At 38.4% G+C, this 23,046-nt stretch overlaps 2 protein-coding genes across 6 annotated transcripts in view; one reads left to right on the top strand and one right to left on the bottom strand.

Moving 5' to 3' along the window:
- RASSF6 (Ras association domain family member 6) overlaps nt 1-935 on the top strand; it is an 82,131-nt gene extending 81,196 nt beyond the window's left edge. Inside the window, exon 12 of the mRNA XM_021394027.1 lies at nt 844-935. Within this exon, the coding sequence (XP_021249702.1) occupies nt 844-920 (77 nt within the window). The 3' untranslated portion in view covers nt 921-935. The remainder of the gene's footprint in view (nt 1-843) is intronic.
- Nucleotides 1-23,046, bottom strand: part of ALB (albumin) — a 46,538-nt gene that overhangs the window by 6,515 nt on the left and 16,977 nt on the right. For 3 of the 5 annotated variants that reach the window (XR_002437867.1, XR_002437865.1, XR_002437866.1), the window contains 14 exons: nt 13,693-13,736; nt 12,075-12,135; nt 11,194-11,326; nt 10,070-10,284; nt 9,240-9,372; nt 8,081-8,178; nt 6,650-6,779; nt 5,558-5,772; nt 4,899-5,031; nt 4,006-4,103; nt 3,723-3,861; nt 2,986-3,209; nt 2,327-2,459; nt 1,233-1,289 (listed from right to left, as the gene is read on the bottom strand). Coding sequence is in view for 1 of the 5 variants with exons in the window: in XM_021394015.1 (XP_021249690.1) it covers nt 1,239-1,289; nt 2,327-2,459; nt 2,986-3,209; nt 3,723-3,861; nt 4,006-4,103; nt 4,899-5,031; nt 5,558-5,772; nt 6,650-6,779; nt 8,081-8,178; nt 9,240-9,372; nt 10,070-10,284; nt 11,194-11,326; nt 12,075-12,135; nt 13,693-13,736 (1,807 nt within the window). In the remaining 4 variants the exon portion in view is untranslated. Of the gene's footprint in view, nt 1-792; nt 983-1,232; nt 1,290-2,326; nt 2,460-2,985; nt 3,210-3,722; nt 3,862-4,005; nt 4,104-4,898; nt 5,032-5,557; nt 5,773-6,649; nt 6,780-8,080; nt 8,179-9,239; nt 9,373-10,069; nt 10,285-11,193; nt 11,327-12,074; nt 12,136-13,692; nt 19,478-23,046 lie in introns of those variants that run through there. The other 2 variants (XM_021394015.1, XR_002437868.1) reach the window with 2 other exon arrangements.

Genomic DNA, 23,046 nt, shown 5'->3' with positions numbered 1-23,046 from the left:
AGTGCAAACTTTTCAGTCATATCAAGATTCATGAATTCTTTCTCTTACATTTCCAACTCCATGTCTCTGTTTCATTCTGAGTGTACTTCTATGATTCTGGAGAAGACTGCCAGTTCGTGAACTAGAGTCACAAAGAGTTTCAAGGCCAGTATAACTGTCCATACTAAATGCTTTACTATGCAAGGGATCAAAGCAAAAACAATCCCACCATCCCATCTTTAAGTGTAGAAGATTTGGGGTTTTTTGGGTGTTTGTGGTCTGAAACTAAGTATGTGACAGAAAAATCATGGTGCTTTAGTGACATGGAACGCCAGCATTTCTCTATTAGGAACTTTCTGCAGTGAAGGACATTATTTTTATTGTTGGCTTCTCAAAAGGCATCTCTAAAGTCAAAAGCTATTTTAAAAAGAATTGAAGGAATAAACAGAAGTCTAAAAGCAACTCACTGTGCAGCTCTTTACAAGCAAAGAGATGCTTGGTATATATATACTTTTTTTTTTTTTCCTAAGTGAACACTACTAACCATCTTATTTAGAGTGAACTGTTCTTTTGAACATTCTCTTACTGTGTAATAACCACTGAAGTGAAAAGTAAAATGTTCCTGTAATTGAGTCAGAGAATTAAAGTCTGGTAAATATCACACCACCTTATTATTGGATTGGTGGAATGTGCATACTTTACAAGAGAAAACAATAGAATGCCTTTCTATATACACAGCTGTAGCAACCATCCTGTGTAAGTAGCGCTGTCGATCTTTGCCTTTGAGCAGTCACTAGCAGACCAAGACAAATGCAGATTTAAAAGGCTTTTATTTATTATTCTTTTTTTTTTTTTTTTTGCAAGAAATAGAATTGAAATGTTTCTGGAAAAGCATATTGTTCGACAAAACACTGAAGATTTACGAAACCACGATTCAATAACAAGGGAAAAAAGGTAATGGGCAGGAGAAGCATTTTATCTTTGTATTTTTCTCACTGGCAACCTAGATGGGATTTGGGGGGAGAGAGGGGAAAAAGAGGAAGAAAAAACAAAAAGATTATTTTGTAAACCAATAGCATTCTAGTAGTATTTCAATTTTCCATATGCTATATAATGATAGAAGTTAGGTCACCCACTGAAAAAGCAAATACCTGATGGTGAAAGGGAAGCTAGGTACTTTTTTTTTTTTTTTTAATTTGAAACAGTTCAATAGGTGAAAGGATGGGGAGAAGAAGATAGATACTATTACCTACCATGTCTTAAACACCAATTCCTAATGTGGCTCTGCTCTGGACTATTAGGTTGGCACCCTAGAAAAACGAATACAAACAGTTGTGAAAGAGAAACAAAGGCAGCATCATTTTTAGTGCTTGAGCAGAAACCTCTATGAATTTCAACTTGAGTCTGTGTTGTGGCTCAAAGCTACATCCTAATTTGAGCTACATGATATTTTCTAACCTTGGAAGCTGTGCGCTCTTGTATGATGGATGTTTTTCAATCTTGTGAAGGTAGAAAATACTCTTTTTGAGTGAATTACAGACAAAATAATTTCTTTCAAGGTCTTTCTAACATATTTGCTTATGCAGTGCATCTGGTTATAGATGAAAAATAGTTGGGTCAATAAGTAGTTTAAGATACCAGTAATACAGATCTGTTAATGCTTCCAATGACAGAGATTGCTCTTTGGAAACTGACATCTGTAATTCCTGCAAATGCTTTGAGCTTACTCAGCAATATGGCTACAGATAAGCTTCTCCTGTGGTTACTTCAGAGAAGAGTAAACACTGAATGAATGCATGCGTTTGTGGTTGATGTACCGAAAAAAATGGAATGATTGTTCATAGGACATAATCAGCTGGATTCTGCATACCACTATATCTGGTTTTTCTAGATATCTCTTATAATTGATCAAGATGCACTCTTCACTGGCAATCATTAGTGTTCTATCCGTGTCTGTTGCACAAAAGGCAGTTTACGTATGCTAGAGATATGGTTTAAATTCTACACAACCATAATTTTCAACTGTGGCTTGAACGTAATGTGCTCTTTCAAACAAGTCTCTCAACAAACTTATCTAATCTAGAAGTTTGCTCTGCTTTAAGTGGAGGATTGGACTAGATTACCTCCAAACAACATTTCCAACTGAAATTGTTCAAGGACTACAACCTGTGACCATTATCTGTGCAGTTAAGATGTGTGCTAAGTTCTGCAGGCAAATTTTTTGTAAGGACATAAAGACAACCAACCGCTTAGGTTGCAGAAACCCTTAGTGGATGGTTTCCTAGTGAGTTTTCAGTTCCCTGTATACTTTTTTTATTTTTATTTTTTAAAAGGACATAGGAAATACCTCTTCTCCAAAGCACGTATTGATGTCTGACTGTTTGCAGCACTTTTCAACCATGGCAGTGAAACCATCAGCAATTGTCTTTATTTGTTCTTCTGTCATCTGAGGCTTGCGTTTAATGAGGTTGATAAGCAATCTGAAAACGAAACGACAATACACAGTTAATGCTCCCTGTTGTCACTTGTTTTTTTTCTCCAATACAAAAAATGTCATTCAATACAGGTATATCTCATTTGAGTGGCTTTTTGTCATGCCTAGGGTAGCCTATCTGTTTTTTCTCACCAAACTCTCAGTCTACCACCACCATCTACTGTTTTTTTTTTCTTTCTTATCTCAAATACAGATAGGAAAGAAATTACTGAAATGACCTTTGTACTGCCTTGACTAAGTGCATCCTAAGACTTGCACTGGTAATGGACTTGCACAAAACTGGTCATCTAAGACCTAATTTCATTTGAAGAAAATACCTTATTTTGCCTCTTCTCAACTACATGATTTTATACACTGACAGGATCAGTTCAAACACATAGTTCCATCTGGTTTTCTTTACCACCAGTGAAGTCCCAGTTAGGCAAAAAGTCAGTGTTTTTGCAGCTTGCTTCTGCCACTGCTAATATGTTACTCCTCTGAATTTCTTCTACAAGGAATTTCCTTTAGCTTACTTCATCTGGCCTACTTCTCGTTCTGCGGGAGGAGCGCTGCACAATTGTTCATCAAAGCTGAACATATCGGGATTAAATGGTGGAGGAACGTATTTGGTATCTACTCCCATGGCAGTGAAACATGGTCTCCTCTGAGCATAGGAGTCGCTGCAGCAGTGTGAAACGTGTTCATTTATAGGTGTGGTCTCCTGTCTCCTGCACATATCCTGAATCACAATGCTCAGCTGAAAATAAAAGGAAAGAAGGGTAAACGTGTTAAGCCTTCTATAATGACAGAAGAAATGTGTGAAGTTTGTGTCATAATAGGATACCTGGAAATGAAAGCTCTCCAAACTAAACTCCTGCTCAGAAATGGCATGGTCTTAAAGTTTGAAATGAATATGTATTCCTGGAGTCATGGACTTCTTAATTTGCAGTCTGACCATTTGGTTACAACTGGTAAGCACAGTTTTCTTTTGAGAGACTCTTCAGCTTTTCCAAACACAAGCTCCGATAGACCCGATCAACTGAATTTTGCTTTCCAAGTTCAGCTAAAATTTTCAAAGCTCCCAGTCTGAGGGAGCTATTTAGGTTCTCACATCCATTAAAAATGAGTGAGTTTCCAATTCTGTTATGTAGATAATTAGCTTGGGGGCTGTGAAAATTTGGTGTGAGCTTACTACCTCACCAGAATTCAATGCTTTTGAGAATAGAAGAAATGTCAGAGGGGAATAAGGAAAATAAATAAATGTACTCACATGACCCTCAGAACAAGGCAGGCGTCTGTCTTCGGGAAGCTGGCAGCACTTAGTACCAACAGCTGTCATTTTCTTTCCAATTTCAAGCAAGGTATCAGTTGATACCTGAGGCATTTTCTTAGTGTAGCGGACGAGGATGCTGAAAAAGCACAACAAAATGACTACTCACTGACATCTGAAGAATGCTCTACTGAACTAGACCGGCAAAATCCGAATACGTACTCCCAAGGCAGCCAGAATAATAATTGTTTACGTGGAAAAATACTTATCAGAATGTACTTACGACTTCAGGAATTCTGGCTCGCCTTGGGCATTGAGAAGATCACAGTTTGTCTTCACAACATCCTGAGTTTCTTTGATATGTTGGTTCAGTTGATCTTGCTGCAAACAAGTATAAGTTTATCAGTAACAGTAGAGAAGGACATTCTGGTAACAATTGTACAAAGAGAGTCTTTGGTCTCTTCTAAATCTTACTAGCTCTAAAATATCCATTATGCAAGGCCAACTATTTGTTTCGAGTCTATCTGGAGTAACAGGACTTGATTCACACAGGAAATTCAGTGCTAACTGAAATTTAATTAAAAAGACAGGAATATTTTTGAAATTTAATTGTCCATTGGACTTGCTCCTTAGAGAGTATTTGTCTGATCTCTGTTAGGAATTTGTCTTCTTTATTCTTAAAATCAGGTGACTATTTCTAAAATACAGGATAATCAGCTGTGAGGGGGAACATCCTCTTTCCATAGGTGGGCCAAAGCTGCCAGTGAATCAACTTCTGGAGTGTGTAATTAAATTCAAGTTTAGGAGACCAAAATCTAGGATTTTCTATGTCAGCTGGCCATACAAGTTTCTATCATGATCACTGAGTAGCTACTCAATATAGGCAGGAGAACAGAATAATTTGGCTAACTAGCTATTAATCATCCTATTTAGTATCACTTTTGAGAGACCGGCATCAGGAAATTGAGTGAGGCTAGTCTGAAGTTTTGTGAGGTGACTGATGGAGTTCCTCTGTGAGCTGTCAGGGGACCTGGACTACTTTGTGTCCCATCAGAATACTAACTTCTCCTGGGATTAGTCTCTCAAAATACTTTCTGCCTGCTCTTTTATTAAATTGCTTCATGATAGGTATCATACAAGCATCTTAGTTACATGCAGACAGAACATTGCACCTACAGCATTTGCATAGCACTCAGCAGGGTTATCAGTTTTGCAGCACTTTTCCAGGAGTGATTCATATCCTTTGGCAATTCTCAGAATCAGCTGCGTGGAGAACTCCGGGTGTCTTCGTGAGTATTCATAAACAAATCTGAAAGACACATGAGCTGACAGCATTAGAGCTCCTGAATATCATGCTGCTTTCCTCAACTACAACACAGTAATCAACAATGACAGTCCCTCAGATGAGATCATGTAAGGTGGACACTTTGTTTTTGTAGAATTTTTTGGACCGTTCTGTTGACTGCCAACAGGGGAAATGTAAGAGGAACAGAATAGCTTCCCCAGGACAGAATGCTTCTTAAGCAGATAATGCACATGGACCTGAACAAAAGCCCTGAATAAAGGAAAAGCAGTGATCAGTTCAGCTTTGATAAGTAGCGCAATGCTGAAGAGGAACAGTCCCTAAGCATGAATGAGAAACTAGGCTTGAGGTTACATCTGCCATATTAGATTTCCATATGGTAATCGTAATCTCTCTTCTTCACACTTGAAACACCCAAGAGGACAGGTTTTTGTTGTGTTTTTTTCCCTGTGGTGCAAAAGGTCCAGAAATGAGAACAGATAATTTAGAGGAGTGTTCAAATACAAGCATGTGTACTGTTGGGACTACTTACTCTGACATGAATTCATCATGGCCTGCTTCAAAACTTTTACACACTTCCTTATCTTGTACGTATTTTTCAACTAATGAAGGAAGATGTTCAGGTTTCTCATCAAATTCTGCCTCCATAATGCACTGGCTTCGTTCCACAACAGGCTTCTCACAACAGCCTTTGATTTTACTTGAGAAGGTATCATGTTTAGAGCACATATAGTTTATGGTCTCTGCCTGTAAAATTAAAACATAGCCTCAGACAAGCTATGAAATAATAATTTAAAGACAGGTGAATTCAACTCTTCTCTACTTCAGACTCCTGAGCAGTTTCCTAAACAAATGCTGTCTCCACAGGAAAAGAAATAATTGGAGGGACTGGCATTTCCTGTGTATTTAGAACGCAGTGTTCTCAGGCACAAGGGAGAATAAGGTTCCCTCCCTGATCTTAGAATGTTTGAGAAGACAAGCTCAGGGAAGGCTGTGAAAGACATTGAGACTGTCATAAGGGTGACTGATTGATCTCTTCTATCCTGTCACATGGCCAGCTCTGACAGAAGACAAAACATTAAAAGTTCCAGAGTTTCATGAAGCCAGCCCAGGACACAAGCTGGTTATATGTTTAAGAAGTACGTCTAAGTTCCAGCTGGGTAGGCAGTATTTAGGTATGGTTACTATTGCAGTTTTGCAAATCATCCCATTTGAGCTGTCCTGCAGAATTTGTTGGCAATACAGGAAAGCTGGATTAATGGCAGTATACACATCAGAGCTGCAAAGAATTTCTGGCCTTTTTAACTCCAATTTCTTTTGTTCTGTTTACAATGGATCTGGAGTGAATGTCATCAAACAAGTCCCATGGTAAATGTTTTGATTTTAACCACATACCCATGCTATCCTGTCAGTAACCACTCTTTGCCCTCATGATCATAAAGAGCTAGACCTAGAAGTGGTACAAAATCTAGTTCAATTAACAGCCAGCTGAGCTGTTTTCCAGTGGCTGAGGAACCTTTTGGCTGTGTTGAGTACAAGCTCTTTGGACTCTGAATAGCTGCTGAAATTTTCTTCCTCCTGTTTTTCATGTATGTAAACATTTTTTGAAGACTATTTAGCTTACCATGTCATCCATGCACTCCAACATGTCCCCTTCACAGCACTCTTTGTGGATCTTCATAGAATCACGTACAATTTTAGAAACCTCTGTGAGTGCAGCATTGGGGTATTTTTGGCTCATGCGAGCAAGTTTACTAGATAGAAAAGAAGAAAAATAGACGACTCAAAGCTCCACATTGAACAGAAAGTTGCAAGTCACTAATGATATGATACTGTAGATCAGCAGTGTTCTCACCTAACTTCAATTGTCTAGAAAACAAGGCTTTGAAATGTGATTCTTCTGATCTGAGCTGTCTACCTAAGAATCACTCTCTACAGTTTCCTGTCTCTTTTGAATGGCTGTAAAACGTCTCTATATTACTAAGGAGAGACTTATAGTCAATGAAACTTTTTAATAAAAGTTGGCTATATCTAGTCAGGTAGTCCTAGAAATTTTACCACAGAATTGCAGGAGCTGGAAGGAACCTCAAGAGATCACTGAGTCCAACCTCCTTGCTAAAGCAGCTACCCTACAATAGGTCACACAGGTGGACGTCCAGCTGGGTCTTGAATATCTCCACAGAAGGAGACTCCACAACCTCTCTAGGCAAGCTGTTCCAGTGCTCCATCACCCTTACCATATAGAGGTTCTTCTGCATGTTAGTATGGAACTTCCTATGTTCAAGTTTTATTACTCCTTGTCCTATCACTACACACCACTGAGAAGAGCCTGGCCTCAACGGTTTGCCTCTCACCTCCATTTAGATGTTTGTAAACATTTGTCGGACCAGATTTTAGTGTGTTATCCACAGAATTAAAGCAGTTCTCTGTGGCACGGCAGGTGGTTCATTTTTTAACTGCAAAAGTCTTTCTTATTCTTAAAAATGTGCTTTTGTCAAGAAATGTGATTCTGCTAAATTTGACTGTGTTTTCAGGTTCAAACTGGCAGCTTAGTTTGTTGTTTACTTATGTGTCTATTGCTAAAAGCTACAGACATCAGAATGGAGTGCAACTTTGGCAAAAACGTAGAGTAAACACACTGGAATCTCTGGTTCTGGGTATCTCTGGATACTCTCTCAGATAACTCCACATCTTTTGTATTGATTCAAGGGACAATTTCATTTATTTGTAACTTGCATTGATGACATTTTTAATATTGCTCACTATCCACCTGGAATACAAAAGTTCCACTCTGCATCCACTCTTTATGCAGAAACCTTATCTGAACTAGATTCTACATCTAAAAATTGGCAGAGAAATCACTGTAGTAGTAGTCTAGAAAGACTGACTTGCTGATCTCAACTGTTCTCAGACAGAGTACATTAGGAAGTACCATGACTACAGTTTTCAAAGTCAGTATATAGAAGTGAAATATATATGCTTATATTTTCCTTGTGAGTAGTTGCAGATTTAAGTCAGCAAGCCTACGCTTTATGAAAGACTGATTGGAACTTACTCTGCTTGGAAAATTCTTTCTCCGAACTTCTTGAGGATTCCACAAGAATACTGCTGCTTCACACTTACTTTCTTGGCTTTTTCTCTCATCTCAGCTTCCTATAGTAACAGGAGGCACATTTTCACATTAAGCTGACATTTAATGGAATGAGAAAAAGGCAAATCTGAAAATTCCACTTTAGAAACACAAAAGATTCTTGTCCAGTTAGCTCTGATAGAAAGCCAAGCAAATTGGGGATTCTTCAGGCAACTCTAACTACTTTGCAGTCCAGCATCTAGCTTCAAGTCTATATACTATACCTTAAGACATAGTGCAATTCACATAATCATAGCATGGTTTAGGATGGAAGGGACCTTTAAGATCACCTAGTTCCAGCCCCCCTGCTACATGCAGGGACACCTCCCTCTAGACCAGGTTGCTCAAAGCCCCATCCAGCCTGGCCTTGAGTGCTTCCAGGGAGGGGGCATCCACAACCTCACTGGGCAACCTGTTCCAGTGTCTCAGCACCCTCACAGTAAAGAATTTCTTCCTAATATCTAGTCTAAGTCTATCCTCTTCCATTTTAAAACCATTTCTCCTTGTCCTGTCACTACACGCCCTATCTAAAAAGTCCCTCCCCAGCTTTCCTGTAGGCCCCTTTCAGGTACTGGAAGGCCACTATAACAACATGCTGCTGTTCACCAAGCACTCAGTTTCAGTGAAACTCAGTGACCTCAAAGGAGGAAAAGTTCTCTTTTAAGGCACAGCAATGATCCCATGGAAGTCACTGGGACTGAGTTTTGAGGAAAAGGGAAAATTTGGCTCATGACAAACATGAAATCCCGGCTACAGTTCTCTAAAAAGCGAAGCTATATGGAAGTAATCTGATCATAATCATAGGGTTAACATATGATTAAACCTTCTCTACAAGTACTTCATATAAAAATTTGCATGAGCAGGAACATTCCACTCATTTCTCACTCTTTCTCTTCCATTTGCTTGTGCAAGGAATAGGGAAGGAATCTCTCGTAGAACTTTCTGTTGAGAGTAGAAATTGCATGTTGAGAGAGATCTGTCTTTCCCTAGAGCATCTTTGGTAAGCACGCCTTCTCTCTACGGTTCACCTTTATGTAGCAGACCAGCTACTTTGCTTGTATGCACAGTGAAAAATATGACCTACCTTGTGGTCCAGGCAAGTACCAACATCACTCTCTTGGCAACAACTTTGAAGTGCATGTTCGTAATCAGCAGCCAAACTAAGGATTGTAGGGGCATACAAGAAGGGGTTTCTTCTTGCAACAGAATAGATGAAACTATAAGAAAAAGGAAAACGTAAGTTATGTATTTCAGTGGCAACAGCAAATGGATTCAAATCTCTTACAGCTTCTATAACTTTTGTTTCTAGTTTAGAAATTTAATGTACTTTTCTAACATAATGCCTACTAATGGTACATGCTGAGCTAAATCTCAGCATTTCCAAAGCAGGACTCCATAACAGTGATAGAATCATGAACTTGTGATATCTTGAGTCACTTTATTTGATGTATGTATGCTTGCATTGTCAAATATTTAAGAATTCTAATTTTGAGCATGAAAAATTAATCTATGGCCATTTTCCCAGGGTTTTGTTGCTAATTTTTATTCTTTTTACTCTTATCTTTCTTCATATTCTTTCCAGTTAGAATAGGGGTAGTGGGAAACTGGAGTAGGTAAATTATTACATTAATATTGGAAAAACTGAGGGTTTTTTTAATTTATTTTTTTGCGAAATATCCCCAAGGATTTATAAAATGTGATCCCTTAAACCCCATTTTGAATGGAAAAACCTGCTCCAGCACAGAATGAAAAAAAGCGTGATCAGGACTTGAGATATTTAATGACTGAGCAGCAGTTTTATGCTTGTAGATATTCAATTGCATGCTTACAACGTTTTCATGCCCACACACTCCCTAGACCTTGGGGATCCCTTGGCTAAAAACTTAAACAATGCAACATCAACATTTTTCTTACTGTCCCAGAAATGACACTCTGTTGTCCTGGTATTCCTTGCATATCGCATCAGAAGCCGGTCTTTGGTATGGCTGAATGAAGTCTGGTTGGGAAACTTTAAACGACAGGAAACACTCATTTCTTTCAGGATCAGCTTTACTACAGCAGTCGGCCATTGTGCCATATGAGTCACGGAGCTTTTCCACTTGGCAGATTTCATCCAGGAAAATGGAAGGCTATAAGGGAGATGGTGAGAGTCAGAATTATTGCTAGAAAGACTTTATGTAGAAACTGTAATGAACTTTATCTATAAGAGAAAGCCCAGATAAAAAGGTAGGTAAGTTTTTACCAGATAATATTTAGATCATAAACCAGAATAATCCATTGCTTTCAATACAATTTCAAAAAGTTTTATTTTATGTGGTCCGATATCAACAGTTAGGGTGATTTATTGAAAAGATATTTATTTTAGTTATAATTAAATAGTGCGTGCAAGGCAGTGGTCTACTTTTACTTGTAATCTGACTTATGAATTCAGATGAATTGAAGCAGGGTTTGATGTTCTACTTGACAATCACCTAGGGAAGCCTTTAGGGAGAATTAATGTAGTCACGTAGTTTGGTTTGAGCATCGGAGCTGGCAAGAGCACTAGCATCTAACTTTCTTAGGGGCCTGGCTGAACCCACTAGGTATCTAGGGATCTTATGTATACGTAGACATCTTTTGATACCTGATCTTAGCAGGTTTTTTTCAAAAAGTTTTACCAGAGTATGTTAAATTATCGCAGATACCTTTTCAGGATACTTCATGTGAAAACCCACACACTTCAGTTGCTATAATTCTTACAATCACATGTTTTGCAATCAGCAAAAATAAATAACATATATTTGCAGACAATGCTAAACTTAATGTACTGAAGTCTGCTTTTTGGGCTCCAAAATATTACTCCACTGATTACTGTGGCAATTCTGAAGAACAGAACTCCATAACCCAGGGAAAAGTTCTTTGCTTCAGCACAAAAGTCTGAGCATTGGCTGATGACAACAGGAACACCCAAAAGGATAAAGTATAAATCCTCAGTGACGATGACTCTGGTAGCTGCACAGAATAAGGAAAACCACAGTACCAAAGGATTCACTGCCTACCAGTGATTTTGTGCATTCAGGAGCATCTTCATTGGCTGCACACTTTTGTGCCAGATCAACAACATCCTTCACAAGCTTAGACAGTCCATCATAAGAACACCTCTGGAGATACTGGGCAAATGTGATCATGGCACTGAAACAGAAAGCACATTTTGCAATATGGAGATAAAAAACATAAGTAACAAAATTATTTGTTCAAACAATATGCATATATACTTAAACAGAGCAGTATGAAGATCATAGTAACAGATCTTGTACTCTTGGTCTTCTCATCTCCTTTCTGAAAAATGTTTTTGACCTTTACTCCCCAGTAATGAATGCTTTGAATACTAGATCAGTGTCAACAAGGAAAAGACTGTGATTTAAATTTGCTGTTGATTTCATGCCAGAATATTTGCACTGCTGTTTTTGCCATTGTTACAAGTGATGATATTCAGGCTGTCTTCTTTTAAAAATAGTTATGTTCCTGCAAGAGTCTTTTGCCATTCCCAAAATCTGTTTCAGAAGAAAATGATTGAATTGTTTCAGAATACCTGCCAGAAGGGTTTTTTTGTTTGTTTGTTTGTTTGTTTGTTTTTTTGGGGGGGATAATTTAATAGTGTAATAGTTCAGAACATCTTCTCTCCATCCAAAGGTTACCATAACTGCATTATTCACATCTGTTTTCTTTTCACATGGGGAACACACGTTTCCTAATAAGGTTTGCGGGGGGTTGTGTTCCCAGAGAACAAGAAAGTCATCATGACTTTTGCAGGTCATAAAACATCTGTAGGCTTTGTATGAGAAGACATACAGTGTGTTTTAGTTTCCCTTTTTAACCCATATCCAATATCAATAGAGATGGAAAACAATCAGAAAATGTAAGCTGAGCATTCACTTACACTGCCTTAAATGTCTCTTCCTTCAAATCATTGTAGCGATGGGCAATTTCACTCTTGTGCTCTAGGGAAAAACAAAACAAAACAAAAGAAGTGATGGTTACTGTCACATTTGCTGTGCAAGACCCCCTTTAAAGAATACATTCTGTCCATTTCAGGCCAGGTTTTCAGAAGTGCACAGCATGAATGCAGCTCTTGCACTTAAGGGAGTAAGATCATTATTTTGTAACAGACCAAGCTAATGCTGAGCACTAGTGAAGTTCCCATCTTTGGGTACACCATCCCACGTAATCTGTACAACTTTCCAAGGAATGTCAATCTAAAGGTTTCTTCAGGCCAACTCAAATTCTTTGTTGTCTCAGATGACCGTTTGTCTGCAGATACCTAACTCTTACGCTCATCTTTCCAAAGTAGTGCAAGTTTGTAATTTTGGGGGTTTTAATGCAAAATCCACCTCTGTAATCATATTCATAATTCATAACATTCAAAATGACTTCTGCAACTTAACGGTTAGCAAATGTACTTTGCATAACCAATGTCATGATCATGTCTACTCTACAAATAAAGGAATGCAGCATCAGTTGGATTAGAGTAAGCATTAGTAGATTTTTCTTTCTTCAAACTGAAAATTATTAACTAGGCAGATTCATACTCTTGTTTCATTTAAGGCATACCATCTATGCTCATCTTGAAAAGAAAAATAGGTGAGACCTTTCATTGGATCCTGATGGTAATAAATATATGCTGTGGTTATACCTTGCTCATAGTAAGAAGGTTCCCCTAAGGCTTTCCAAAAAGAAACTGAGGCAGGTGGCCACAGTGATGAATGAGCTAGTAGAACAGGGCAGTCATTTGTTCTAGAAACACCATTCAGGAGCACTTAGAAAACACAACAAAGAATTCCTTTACCTGAACTAAAGGAATATATTTCCAAAAATGAAGCATCATCAGTAGACCTGATTTGATAATAAGGATTTTAGTGCTAAAAATTGTAATTAGTATCTGTTGCTGTTGTTCACTGGCATTTTTAGCCTGCTCCTGAAAACTCAGTTTTGTTAAATTTGTGTATTTTCATGTTTCAAGCAAAAATAAAAAATACTAGTGGAAAATCTTCTAGGTCTGCCTACAGAAATTCTTGTTTGGCTAAGCCATAAAATGTAATAACATGGGGAAAAACAACGCAGTAGGGTTTTAGCTAGGCTTTCTTTCATCCGAGATAGAGATTTAGATTTTTGGATTTTTGACTTATTTGCATGAAAACCATTGCCTGACAGTGGTGAGGAGCTCAGTTGCATACTGTCATTCAAAAAAATATGCACGTCTACTTGCTCAATGCTGGAAAGTAACAGATTGTGAATGATCAACATCTGATCATACAATTCACTTCATGGTACAAGGAGACACATCACAAAACTTACTTACTCTATTATGTAATTGCCTGGAGCGTTCTACCTACCCCTCAAAATTTCTTCACTCAGTTTCTTTTCAAGGTGGTCTTTTATTATTATTATTATTTGGTTCTCTTTCGATCAGGCTTGCAAGAATTGTTCATGAAATTGCATTGAAGTCATTAAGTCAGTACAACAAAGACAATAAGGGCAGTTGATTAGTATTTTCTTACCTGCATCACGAGCAACTCTTTGCAGATTCCTCGATGTTGCTGAACTAAAGAGGAAAATAAATGAAATTAATGTTACCCACTTCATGGCTGCAGATTATGATGTGGGCTAAATTACTCAAAAATGCTAGGACGATTGAAGAGAAATGATTTTCTTATATACCCTTTACAGCCTGCTTCTGTAAAATATTAACCATAGAGCTGGCATTTGTAGATTTCCATTTGGTCTGAAGATTACAAAACTTGGAATGTCCTTGCCAAAAATGAATTTGATATTATTTGTTTATTATGTTTTACTCTGGACCTTTTTGTCCTGAAAAGGTTGAACCTTCCAGCATCCAAACAGATAAAGTTTTGCGTAAATTTCCTTATCAAATTACAAACAAGGAGTTCAAGGCATTGCACTAAAATGTCATCGTCTAATCCTATAGCTGTGCTTCTTTTTTGCTACTATTTGTTCAAAAACACAGCAGGTTTGTATTGTACAGTAATAATTCACCCAGTTAGGGCTGAGTTTGCATACTCGCTCATATTAGGGAATTTTTGTTTTAAATCACCTTGCAAAGATGAGATAGCAGCTTACTTAGGACAGTCTACATGCTGTCAATCCTTCAGGGACAGAGATAAATGTTTAAGAAGGGCATACTGCTGCTTCTCATCCTAGAAATGGCACAAGGAACACAAGTGAATCTAGTCTTTAATTTGATATAAAAAATTATATATTAGTAAAATATAATGACCAGCACAAAGATATAGATAAACAGCATCTCCAATTTTAATTGACTTCAGAATTCTTGAAGAAAGAGAAGGTAAGAGTGTGAAACCAATGTATCTGAATCTCACAGTACATGTAGGACCAGGGTGGAACAATTTCATTCGGACAGTAGATCAGTATCAAGTAAACTGAAAAAGTATAAACTATGTAAGACCTCATCTCATCCGAAATTTCTTGACATAGACTTAAGGTAACATCCAAAATGAAGGCTGCTCAAGCAGCAAAAAGGATTATTTGAGCACTGGATTTGATAGCTGTCATTCTGGTTTTCTGGGGGTACTGCTATTCATCAGGACCCCAAAAACTGCCAAATAGATGTGTAAACATTTGCAAGATCTGACACTTAATTTTTGCAGTGAAGCCTCATTTGCACTGACATAATTCCAAGAGTATTCTCTTTGTTATGCTCTGGTCTCCTCTTTGGCAGGTTTCTATTGATTAGTCAGTAATTTAGAAGATCAGACGCAGGTAGAATTGTGAAGTTTGCACATCCTCCTTGGGCATGGTATTAAATGGAAGTTATTTTTGCAGAATATTTAATGAGAGGTTTCAAAGAAATAACAAGTGTAAGACTGGATCCTTACTGAGAGCAAAGAGATACATTTCCACAGGAGGAAATAGTATAACCTAAACCAGCCAATTTCAACACTTTTTGTTTTTTTTTAACAGGGAGTTAGGGAAGAGCATAGAACAGAGCTGAACTCCTCTATATAATTTATACTGAATAGCTTGAGCAGGCAGAAACAAATAGCTACCTGCTAACATTTCAGTCAGTCTCTCAGTTTCTTTGTTAGACCATCTTTAATACAGAATGTAGATAAGTATTTTTAGCTGTTGCAGGCAATTATTTAAGAGCTGGATATATTTCCTCTGGAGGATCAACTCCATGATCTTCCCAGGCACAGAGGAGAGGCTCACCAGCTGGTAGTTCCTGGAATCTTCCTTTCTCCCTTTCTTAAAAGTGGGAGTGATGCTTCCCTTTTTCCTATTACTGGGGACTTATCCTGACAGCCATGACTTTTCAAATATGATGGAAACTGGCTTGGCAACCACATCAGCCAGTTCCTTCAGGACCCTGGGCTGCATGTTGTCCAGCCTCATAGACCTTTACACATTCAGCCTCATGAGGCGGTCTTGAACTTGCTCTCCTCTTACAGTGGGAGGGATTTTGCTTTCCTGACCTCTACCTAGAGGTTCGGGGACACAAAAGGCGTGGGAAGCCTGGCTGCCAGTGAAGACTGAGGTAAAGAACTCACTGATTACCCCAGCCTTCTCCATGTCTGTTGAAGCCAGTTCTCCCTTCTCTTTTATCAGAGGAGGTACACTCTCCTTTGCCTGTCTCTTCTGCTCAATATATTGATAGAATCCCTTCTTGTTATTTTTCTCATCACTCATCAAGTTTTGTTCCATCTGTGCCTTGGCTTTCCTGATCCCATCCCTGCATGCCGAGGTGGCATCCCCGTTTTCTTCCCAGGCCACGCAACCACACTTCCACTGCTCATACTTTTCCTTTTTTCCCTCAGTCTGACTTGCTCGACCATGCTGGTTTCCTGCATCCTCTGCTTGATTTTTTCTGCTGGGGGGTGGAGAGCTCTTGTGCTCTCAGAAGGGTGTCCTGGAAGAGTTACCAGCTCTGTTCTATTCCTGTGTCCCTAAGAACAGCTTCCCAGGAGATCTCATCCAATAACTCCTTTAACAGCCATAAGTTCACTCTCATGAAGTTCAGGGTAAACAGTGTTCTTCTATTTCATTCATTTTAGTCATATTTAGTCAGAATTTTCACTGAGACTAGATAATATCATGCCATTGTACCTTCTCTGAAGTACCTTATTTTAGTCGCTATCAAATGCAACAAAGATATGATATACAACAGTAGTTGCCCTGTCTATATATATGCTAAGAATGCTCTGGTTAAGTAGTATTCCCTTCTGTGAACTTAAAATTTAAACACTTAGTAACTTCAGATCAAATAAAGTGTTGAAATGAATTGGCTTTTTTAGTATCCGGCAACCACTACTTGTTGTCTTTCCTTCTTTCCAAATTTTCTTTCAGTCCTTCCATCATCTCCTCTCATTTTTCTGATCATACTGTTCCTGTCCTGTATGACTTCAATGCTGATTGTATTAGTTCAGTAAAATGCTTTTCAAAATATATGTAAAGATGAATATATACCTCTAATGCAGACAATGCTTGGTCAAGTGGATTAAGATGGAGAAAAGACTGCAAAGCCTTAAAACTGTACTAATGCAAGAGTATTGCAAAAGTGGAAACAAAACCCTACGAGATGTTCTAGTACTTATAAAGCTTAATCTTCAGGATTCCCCATATGGTTGGGGGGGAAGGGGAGGAAGGGAGTTGTGGAACTTGAGTAGCTAACAAGTTCTCTCTAAGAGACTGCAAAGTGAATGGATTTCCAGATTGGCTATTCCAGGAGCTCTCCCGCTGCTGCCCTCTGCTCTAGCTTGCCAAGTGTCAGTAAAAAGGAGGGTGTTGCTTTTTAATAACTTTCTCCCTCTGGTGGCTAGGTTTCAATCCACACGCTTATTCTTGGTGTCTAGTCGGAGGTCATGCTCTGCCTCACAACTTGCTGCTTCTGGTAGCAAGTAACCTGCAATAGCTCAGGGTGAGGTCTTGTATTTCCTCAGTCTTTTACTCTATTTTTTTTTTTTCTGAAGTAAGCAGCTTTACCACAATGCTATATTATTCCTGCTGGGAGTTGTGTGAATAATTCAATTTTCAGTTTTCTGGAAGTTTTACAAAAGGAAAAAAATGATTTTGTTTCTGATCTTGAATTTTGAAATCAAATGTGCCCAGGCATAAAACATTTTCAAGTAATTTTAATAAGAAAAAAGTCAATACAATGCAATTTACCTTTAAAAAGACCAGTCTGTTCTCCATGAATAACCACATAAAAATTGGATGACTCTACTTTTCTCTTTCCCAACTCTGCAACTGGGAATTAAAGGTGATCTTGAAAAGGATAGTAGGGGAAAACCAAGTTAGGAGAAAAGCACCCCAGGCTTGTCAGCATGTCAGAAATAGGGATTATTTTCAGGTGGTTATAGCAAAATCCCAGCCTCCTAGAGAATAATGGGAATTTTGTCAGTCTGGACCTTTTGTAACTGGTGCTTTACTCTATTAAAATCCCAGGGAAGATCTATTTATTAAACACTTCAGTCTGTAATTGGTTTTACTGATGATATCCTCTTGTAAAAGAACAAGACCTTGCTAAAATGCAGATCATCTTTGTTAGTCCCTAACCTTCAGAAAGGCTGAAAACGACTTGTAAACTACTAGTGAGAGGTTAAATGATGGATAAACAAGCTTAACCATACTTTTCCAAGAGCTCAAGTAAAATGAATGGAAGGAGCTCCCTCAGCAATCCAGCAACTATTTTCTGATCCAAGGAAAGCCAGTGTAGAAATGGAAAATAACTGCTACATTACAAACGTGAGCCTGATCTACCTGAGACTTGAACCTTTCAAATCATAAGAGAACATTCAGTGAGATATAATAAAGTAATTAGGTGAATTGTTAATAACCATAAAGTGAATGTAAAATGCATCTGGACTGGAACACTGCTCGGGTCATAGTGATAAAAAAATGTGGTAGTGACAAATCATGCTCTTGAAATGTTCTTACGCTGTATCAAAGCAGTCTGAAGAAAATGACAACTAAAGCTTTTTATTTTATGATGAAATTTAGCACAAAAAGGTCTGTTGCATCTTGAAAGCTACCTGGAATTTTCCCCTGCAGCATTGTGCAGTGTTAGCAAGAAGACTGCTGGTCCCCTGGAGTTAATATGTAAGTTTGTAATACAGGGTCCATGTTTATTTCTAGATATCTTCTGTTGTCTGTCCTGTACTTCATGCCAACATTTCATATTACTGCTGAAAAAGAGATTTGAACACCCATGCTGAAGTTTGTTTAACAGTATTAAGTATTATACTGAGCTTTCTGTTGCTCAATTCTTCCAATACTGCTCTGAGTAAACTTTCAACAAAGTTGTCCTAGTATTACAGAAAGGAACATATCAGTTGCATTTTAAGATGGATGCATTTGCGCACACATTAAGATGAATCCATTTACATGCACATTTGTGTGTAAAACTGCAGCTAGTAACTGGTGTTACTATGTGAGGGACTATGTGTTACTGGTGTTCAGTGTGGGGGACACAAGGACAATTATTTGAAGTTTAATTGACCTGGAAAAGAGGATGCATCACTTTACACAACATAGTATCATAGAAATATTTTAAGTGAAAGACTAGATACAAAGTAGGTAACTTCATTCTGCTAATGGGGAAATGGGTTCAGGGATACCTACTTAAGCTACTCATGTCTGCATATGGACGGGCTTCATTTTGCGCTGTCAGCTATTTTATGCTGGATACAACATGATCAGCAGGGATAAAGAGATGCCATGAAAAAGCAGTAGTTCTTTTGGACATTCTGAACCATGAAGTTTAATACAAAACTTCCTTTTCAAGAGAGTGGAAATCATTCAGAAATTTAAGGGAAGGCTATTCATAGTTCATTGGGACTAATATTCCTAGTAAAAACTACATATATGCTAAAATTTTGTGAGCTTTTTGTGTAACAAATTTGGTATATCACCATAAGAACAACCTCCCTCAACTTTATTTAGTTTTTTTTATTCATTAGTTTTCATTTGTGTTCAAGACCAGAAGTTTTCTTTGTGCGAATGAACTTTGAGCTATAAACCAAATCTTGAGATGTCCATGTGCCAGGACTACATCTACTGTCAATAACTACAGCTCTATTTCAGAGTTGGTTTTGTTCCTTGCTTTTGTCTTTTTACCTCTCTAGTAATAATACAAAGGTGAGCAGACAAATAGCATTTATTTTTCTTCTTTCTCAAAATGAAGAATAGCTGTTTGCTGAAGTGGATAGAATCACTTCAACCTATCAGCAGGTTGAGGTGTGATAATCTCAGAGGAAAAGGATCTGGGGGTGTTAGCTGACAGCCAGCTGAACATGAGCCAGCAATGAGCCCAGGTGGCTGAGAAGGCCAACAGCATCCTGGCTGGTATCAGAAACAGTGTAGTCAGCAGGACCAAAGAGGTGATCGTCCCTCTGTACTCAGCTCTGGTAAGGCTGCACCTCGAGTACAGCGTACAGTTTTGGGCCCCTCGTTATAAGAAAAACATTGAGGCCCTGGAGCGTGTTCAGAGAAGGAGCTGTGTGGGGTCTGGAGCACAAGTCTTATGAGGAGCAGCTGAGGGAGCTGGGGTTGTTCAGTCTGGAGAAGAGGAGGCTCAGGACAGACCTTATGGCTCTCTACAACTGCCTGAAAGGAGGTCGTAGCAAGGTGGGGGTCAGCCTCTTTTCCCAGGTAATAGTGATGGGATGAGTAGGAATGGCCTCAAGTTGCACCAGGGGAGATTCATGCTGGATATTAGGAAACATTTCTTCTCAGAAAGAGTGGTGATGCATTGGAATGGGCTGCCCAGGGAGGTGGTGCAGTCACTGTCACTGGAGATGTGGCACTGAGGGACATGGTCAGTAGGCATGGTGGGGATGGGTCACCAGTTGGACTGGATGATCATGGAGGTCTTGTTCACTCTTAATGATTCTATGATAATGCTGAAAAAGGTGTTGCTGTCTCCTTCTACCAGTGCTGTGCTGATGGACATGTGGCTTAGCAAGTTTTTTTTTTTTTTTTTTTTTTCCATTGGACAATAGCTCATTTTTAAAATAACTTTAATTATCAGTAAATTTCTCAGTGAGTGTCTGTAGTCTGGGACATGGGATCAGCTACCAGTCTTTTCCTGCTCTGGTGCGTTATGTTTGCTATTCTTATCACTGATGTTTGGCTCGCATGTAAAACAAGTCAAACAGATGAAACAGATATATGTCTTTTATTTGAACAGAGATGGACTCATAGATATAAAGTAAGCAAGAATGCCCGTCCAACGAGCAAACTTAAACACTGAAAGGATTTGATTACTGTAGCAGAATAGGCTGAGACCTGCTAACAGTATTCCACAATAGGGCCTATCTTTTGGGCACATCCTTAGTTCTCACATTAAGCCATTCATTCTGAGTGATCAGCCACTCATCTTCAGCTTTCCAGAATTTTATCTCATTAAAATAAGCATGCTTAAATCAGCTAGAATTAATATCCATAGACTCACTGCACCTTAATAAGTCAAAAACCTAATTCCAATAAGTTCAGTTTGCAACTGTGGCTTATTAGTGGCTTATATTTGTAGTCCTCTGCTGAAAAAGATTCAAGAGCACAAATCTGTATCCTAAACACCAAAAGTTTTTACAAAACTGAACTTCATGCCAAAATTCAGGACACAGAGAAGAGTAGCCCCAATATGCAGTATTCAATGCTTTCTTCAAAGTGATGGAGACAAGATAAGATACAGACCTCGCTGTCCCTCCTATGTTCTCTCTCTAACATCAAGCACATCTCTGAAGCAGAGACTTCTTAGTTATGCTGAAAAGCATACAAAATTTTTTTTTATATGTGTTTGAAAATATTTTGTGTAAGCACTGTTACAGATGGTGGATGTATGTTTTTCATATTACAATATTACATTTGAATTGAATAACCTGATGGCATAATGTGACATTATACCTTCCAAAGTCTGTCTCAAGACAGGCACACACACACCTATATTAAAGCCTCCTCTTTCAAAGTTATCCCTTACTTTTTGTTTAGGTGGTTCCCTAATTGCCTGCTAACACCTTTACAGTTGCAGAGTTGGAAAAATGTTCTTTCACACCATGCTAGCCCTAAAGGTCTTCAGAAGCCTTGCAAGCAGATGCGGGAGAAGTCAGTGCAAGCCTGTTTTCTGTCTTGTTGATCAGGTCTCAGTAGGCTATAATTGTTCCAGTGTATATTTTCAAGAATATATCTTCTCAAAAATACATTTTTTAATAGTATATTGCTTTTATATATGATGCTAGTAGTTATCATTACCCAGTGATCAGAGCAGATTCTTATTCTTTCAAGTTCCTGGTATATAGTTGCTCTAAATGATGCTTTCCCATAGAAAGAAAAACACATTTTTCTCAGCTTTCTCTTTATGGTCTAGAACTACTGCATGAGAAATCAGCTCTGTGCAACACTTAATATCTCAGTTTTAGCACTATTATTTCATGAACATCATGTAATTATGCATGTGAGGTGCTTCAAAAAAACGTTTTCAGATCATTTGTAGTAGTTTCTGAAAAGCTTCCTTCCTGATTATACTGGTGGAACTTATTACACACACATGATTGCAAGATATTTGGTTTGCTCTATAGGTGTTAGTAAGATGAATGTGCAAGCACCTGGTTGTCTTACATCTACAAGCAATGGTCCAATCCCCATCTCTATGACGTGTTTCATAGCTTATTATTCATTCACATTGCCGAATATCATGGAATTTCAGAATAGGGAAGTTAGTTCCTTCCTCTTTGCTTATTTTTCAGATGACCTCTGTCTCTTCTATGCTTCCGTCCTCAACTCACCTTGAGGGTTTAAACACAGTAAGCTGGCATAGAAGATACTATGTGATTTATTTTTTTTTTAACTGAGGTTTTATTATTTTAATGTCTTTAGATAGGATATCTTCTTTACTGGTTTTACTTGCTGAGGGAAAACTGCAGGCAAGTTAGCAAGTATATCAAACATGGTGCAGCAGTCAGTCAGAAGTCACCATTTTCTTCCATCTTGTTTAGTTCCATTGATCAGAAGAAGAGACTGACTTCATAAATTGCTGTATTTCTTGCTATGCTGTTTTTACATCCAAAATATTCTCAGTTTTGACGTTAATCTCTAAAGTGTTTGAGTCCTGTTAGTGAATCTCATTGACTACCCTACTTTTAAACCACTGCACATTTGATCCCTAGGGCATTCTACCATACCTATCAATTTGTCTCATGATATTCAGAGAGAAGTGATATAGCTGTTTTCCTTATCAAGTAACAGATGCCAGTATCAGCCTTCGCATTAATATGGGGATGGTTTTGTTTTGCCTTTTGAGGTAAGACCTTATTGATGGTTAGCATTTTTAATTGTCTTCTTTATAATGTATTAAATTGCCCAAATTTACCCAAATGAGTCAGCAGTGTGCCCTAGCAGCCATGAGGGCAAACCAGATTTGGGGGCACATTGACAGACAGTCAAAATTCTCCTATTATATACTGCCTCACCTTGAGTATTGTGTGAAGTTCTGGGCTCTACAATATAAAAAGGATGTTAAGATACTTCAGTGCATCCAGAGGAGGGCAACAACACTGGTAGAAGGATAGATATGAGGGAACGGCCTCAAGTTGTGCCAGGGGAGGTTCAGAGTAGATATTAGGAAGAGTTTCTTCTCAGAGTGGTGAAGCATTGGAACAGGTTGCCCAGTTTGGTTATGTACTCACCATCCCTGCGAGTGTTTAAAGAGAGGGCAGGTGTAGTATTTAGAGATAGGGTTTAGTGGGCAATGTTGGTGGTAGGTGGACATTTGGACTGGGTGATCTTAGAGGTCTTTTCCACCTTTAATGATTTTATGACTCTATAAAGGGGTTGGATGGCATATCCTACAAGAGGCTGAGGACACTTTTGTTAACTAGTTT

Source organism: Numida meleagris, chromosome 4, assembly GCF_002078875.1.
Source record: "Numida meleagris isolate 19003 breed g44 Domestic line chromosome 4, NumMel1.0, whole genome shotgun sequence".
NCBI classification, from domain to species: Eukaryota; Metazoa; Chordata; class Aves; order Galliformes; family Numididae; genus Numida; species Numida meleagris.
This window is presented reverse-complemented; position numbering and strand designations above follow the sequence as displayed.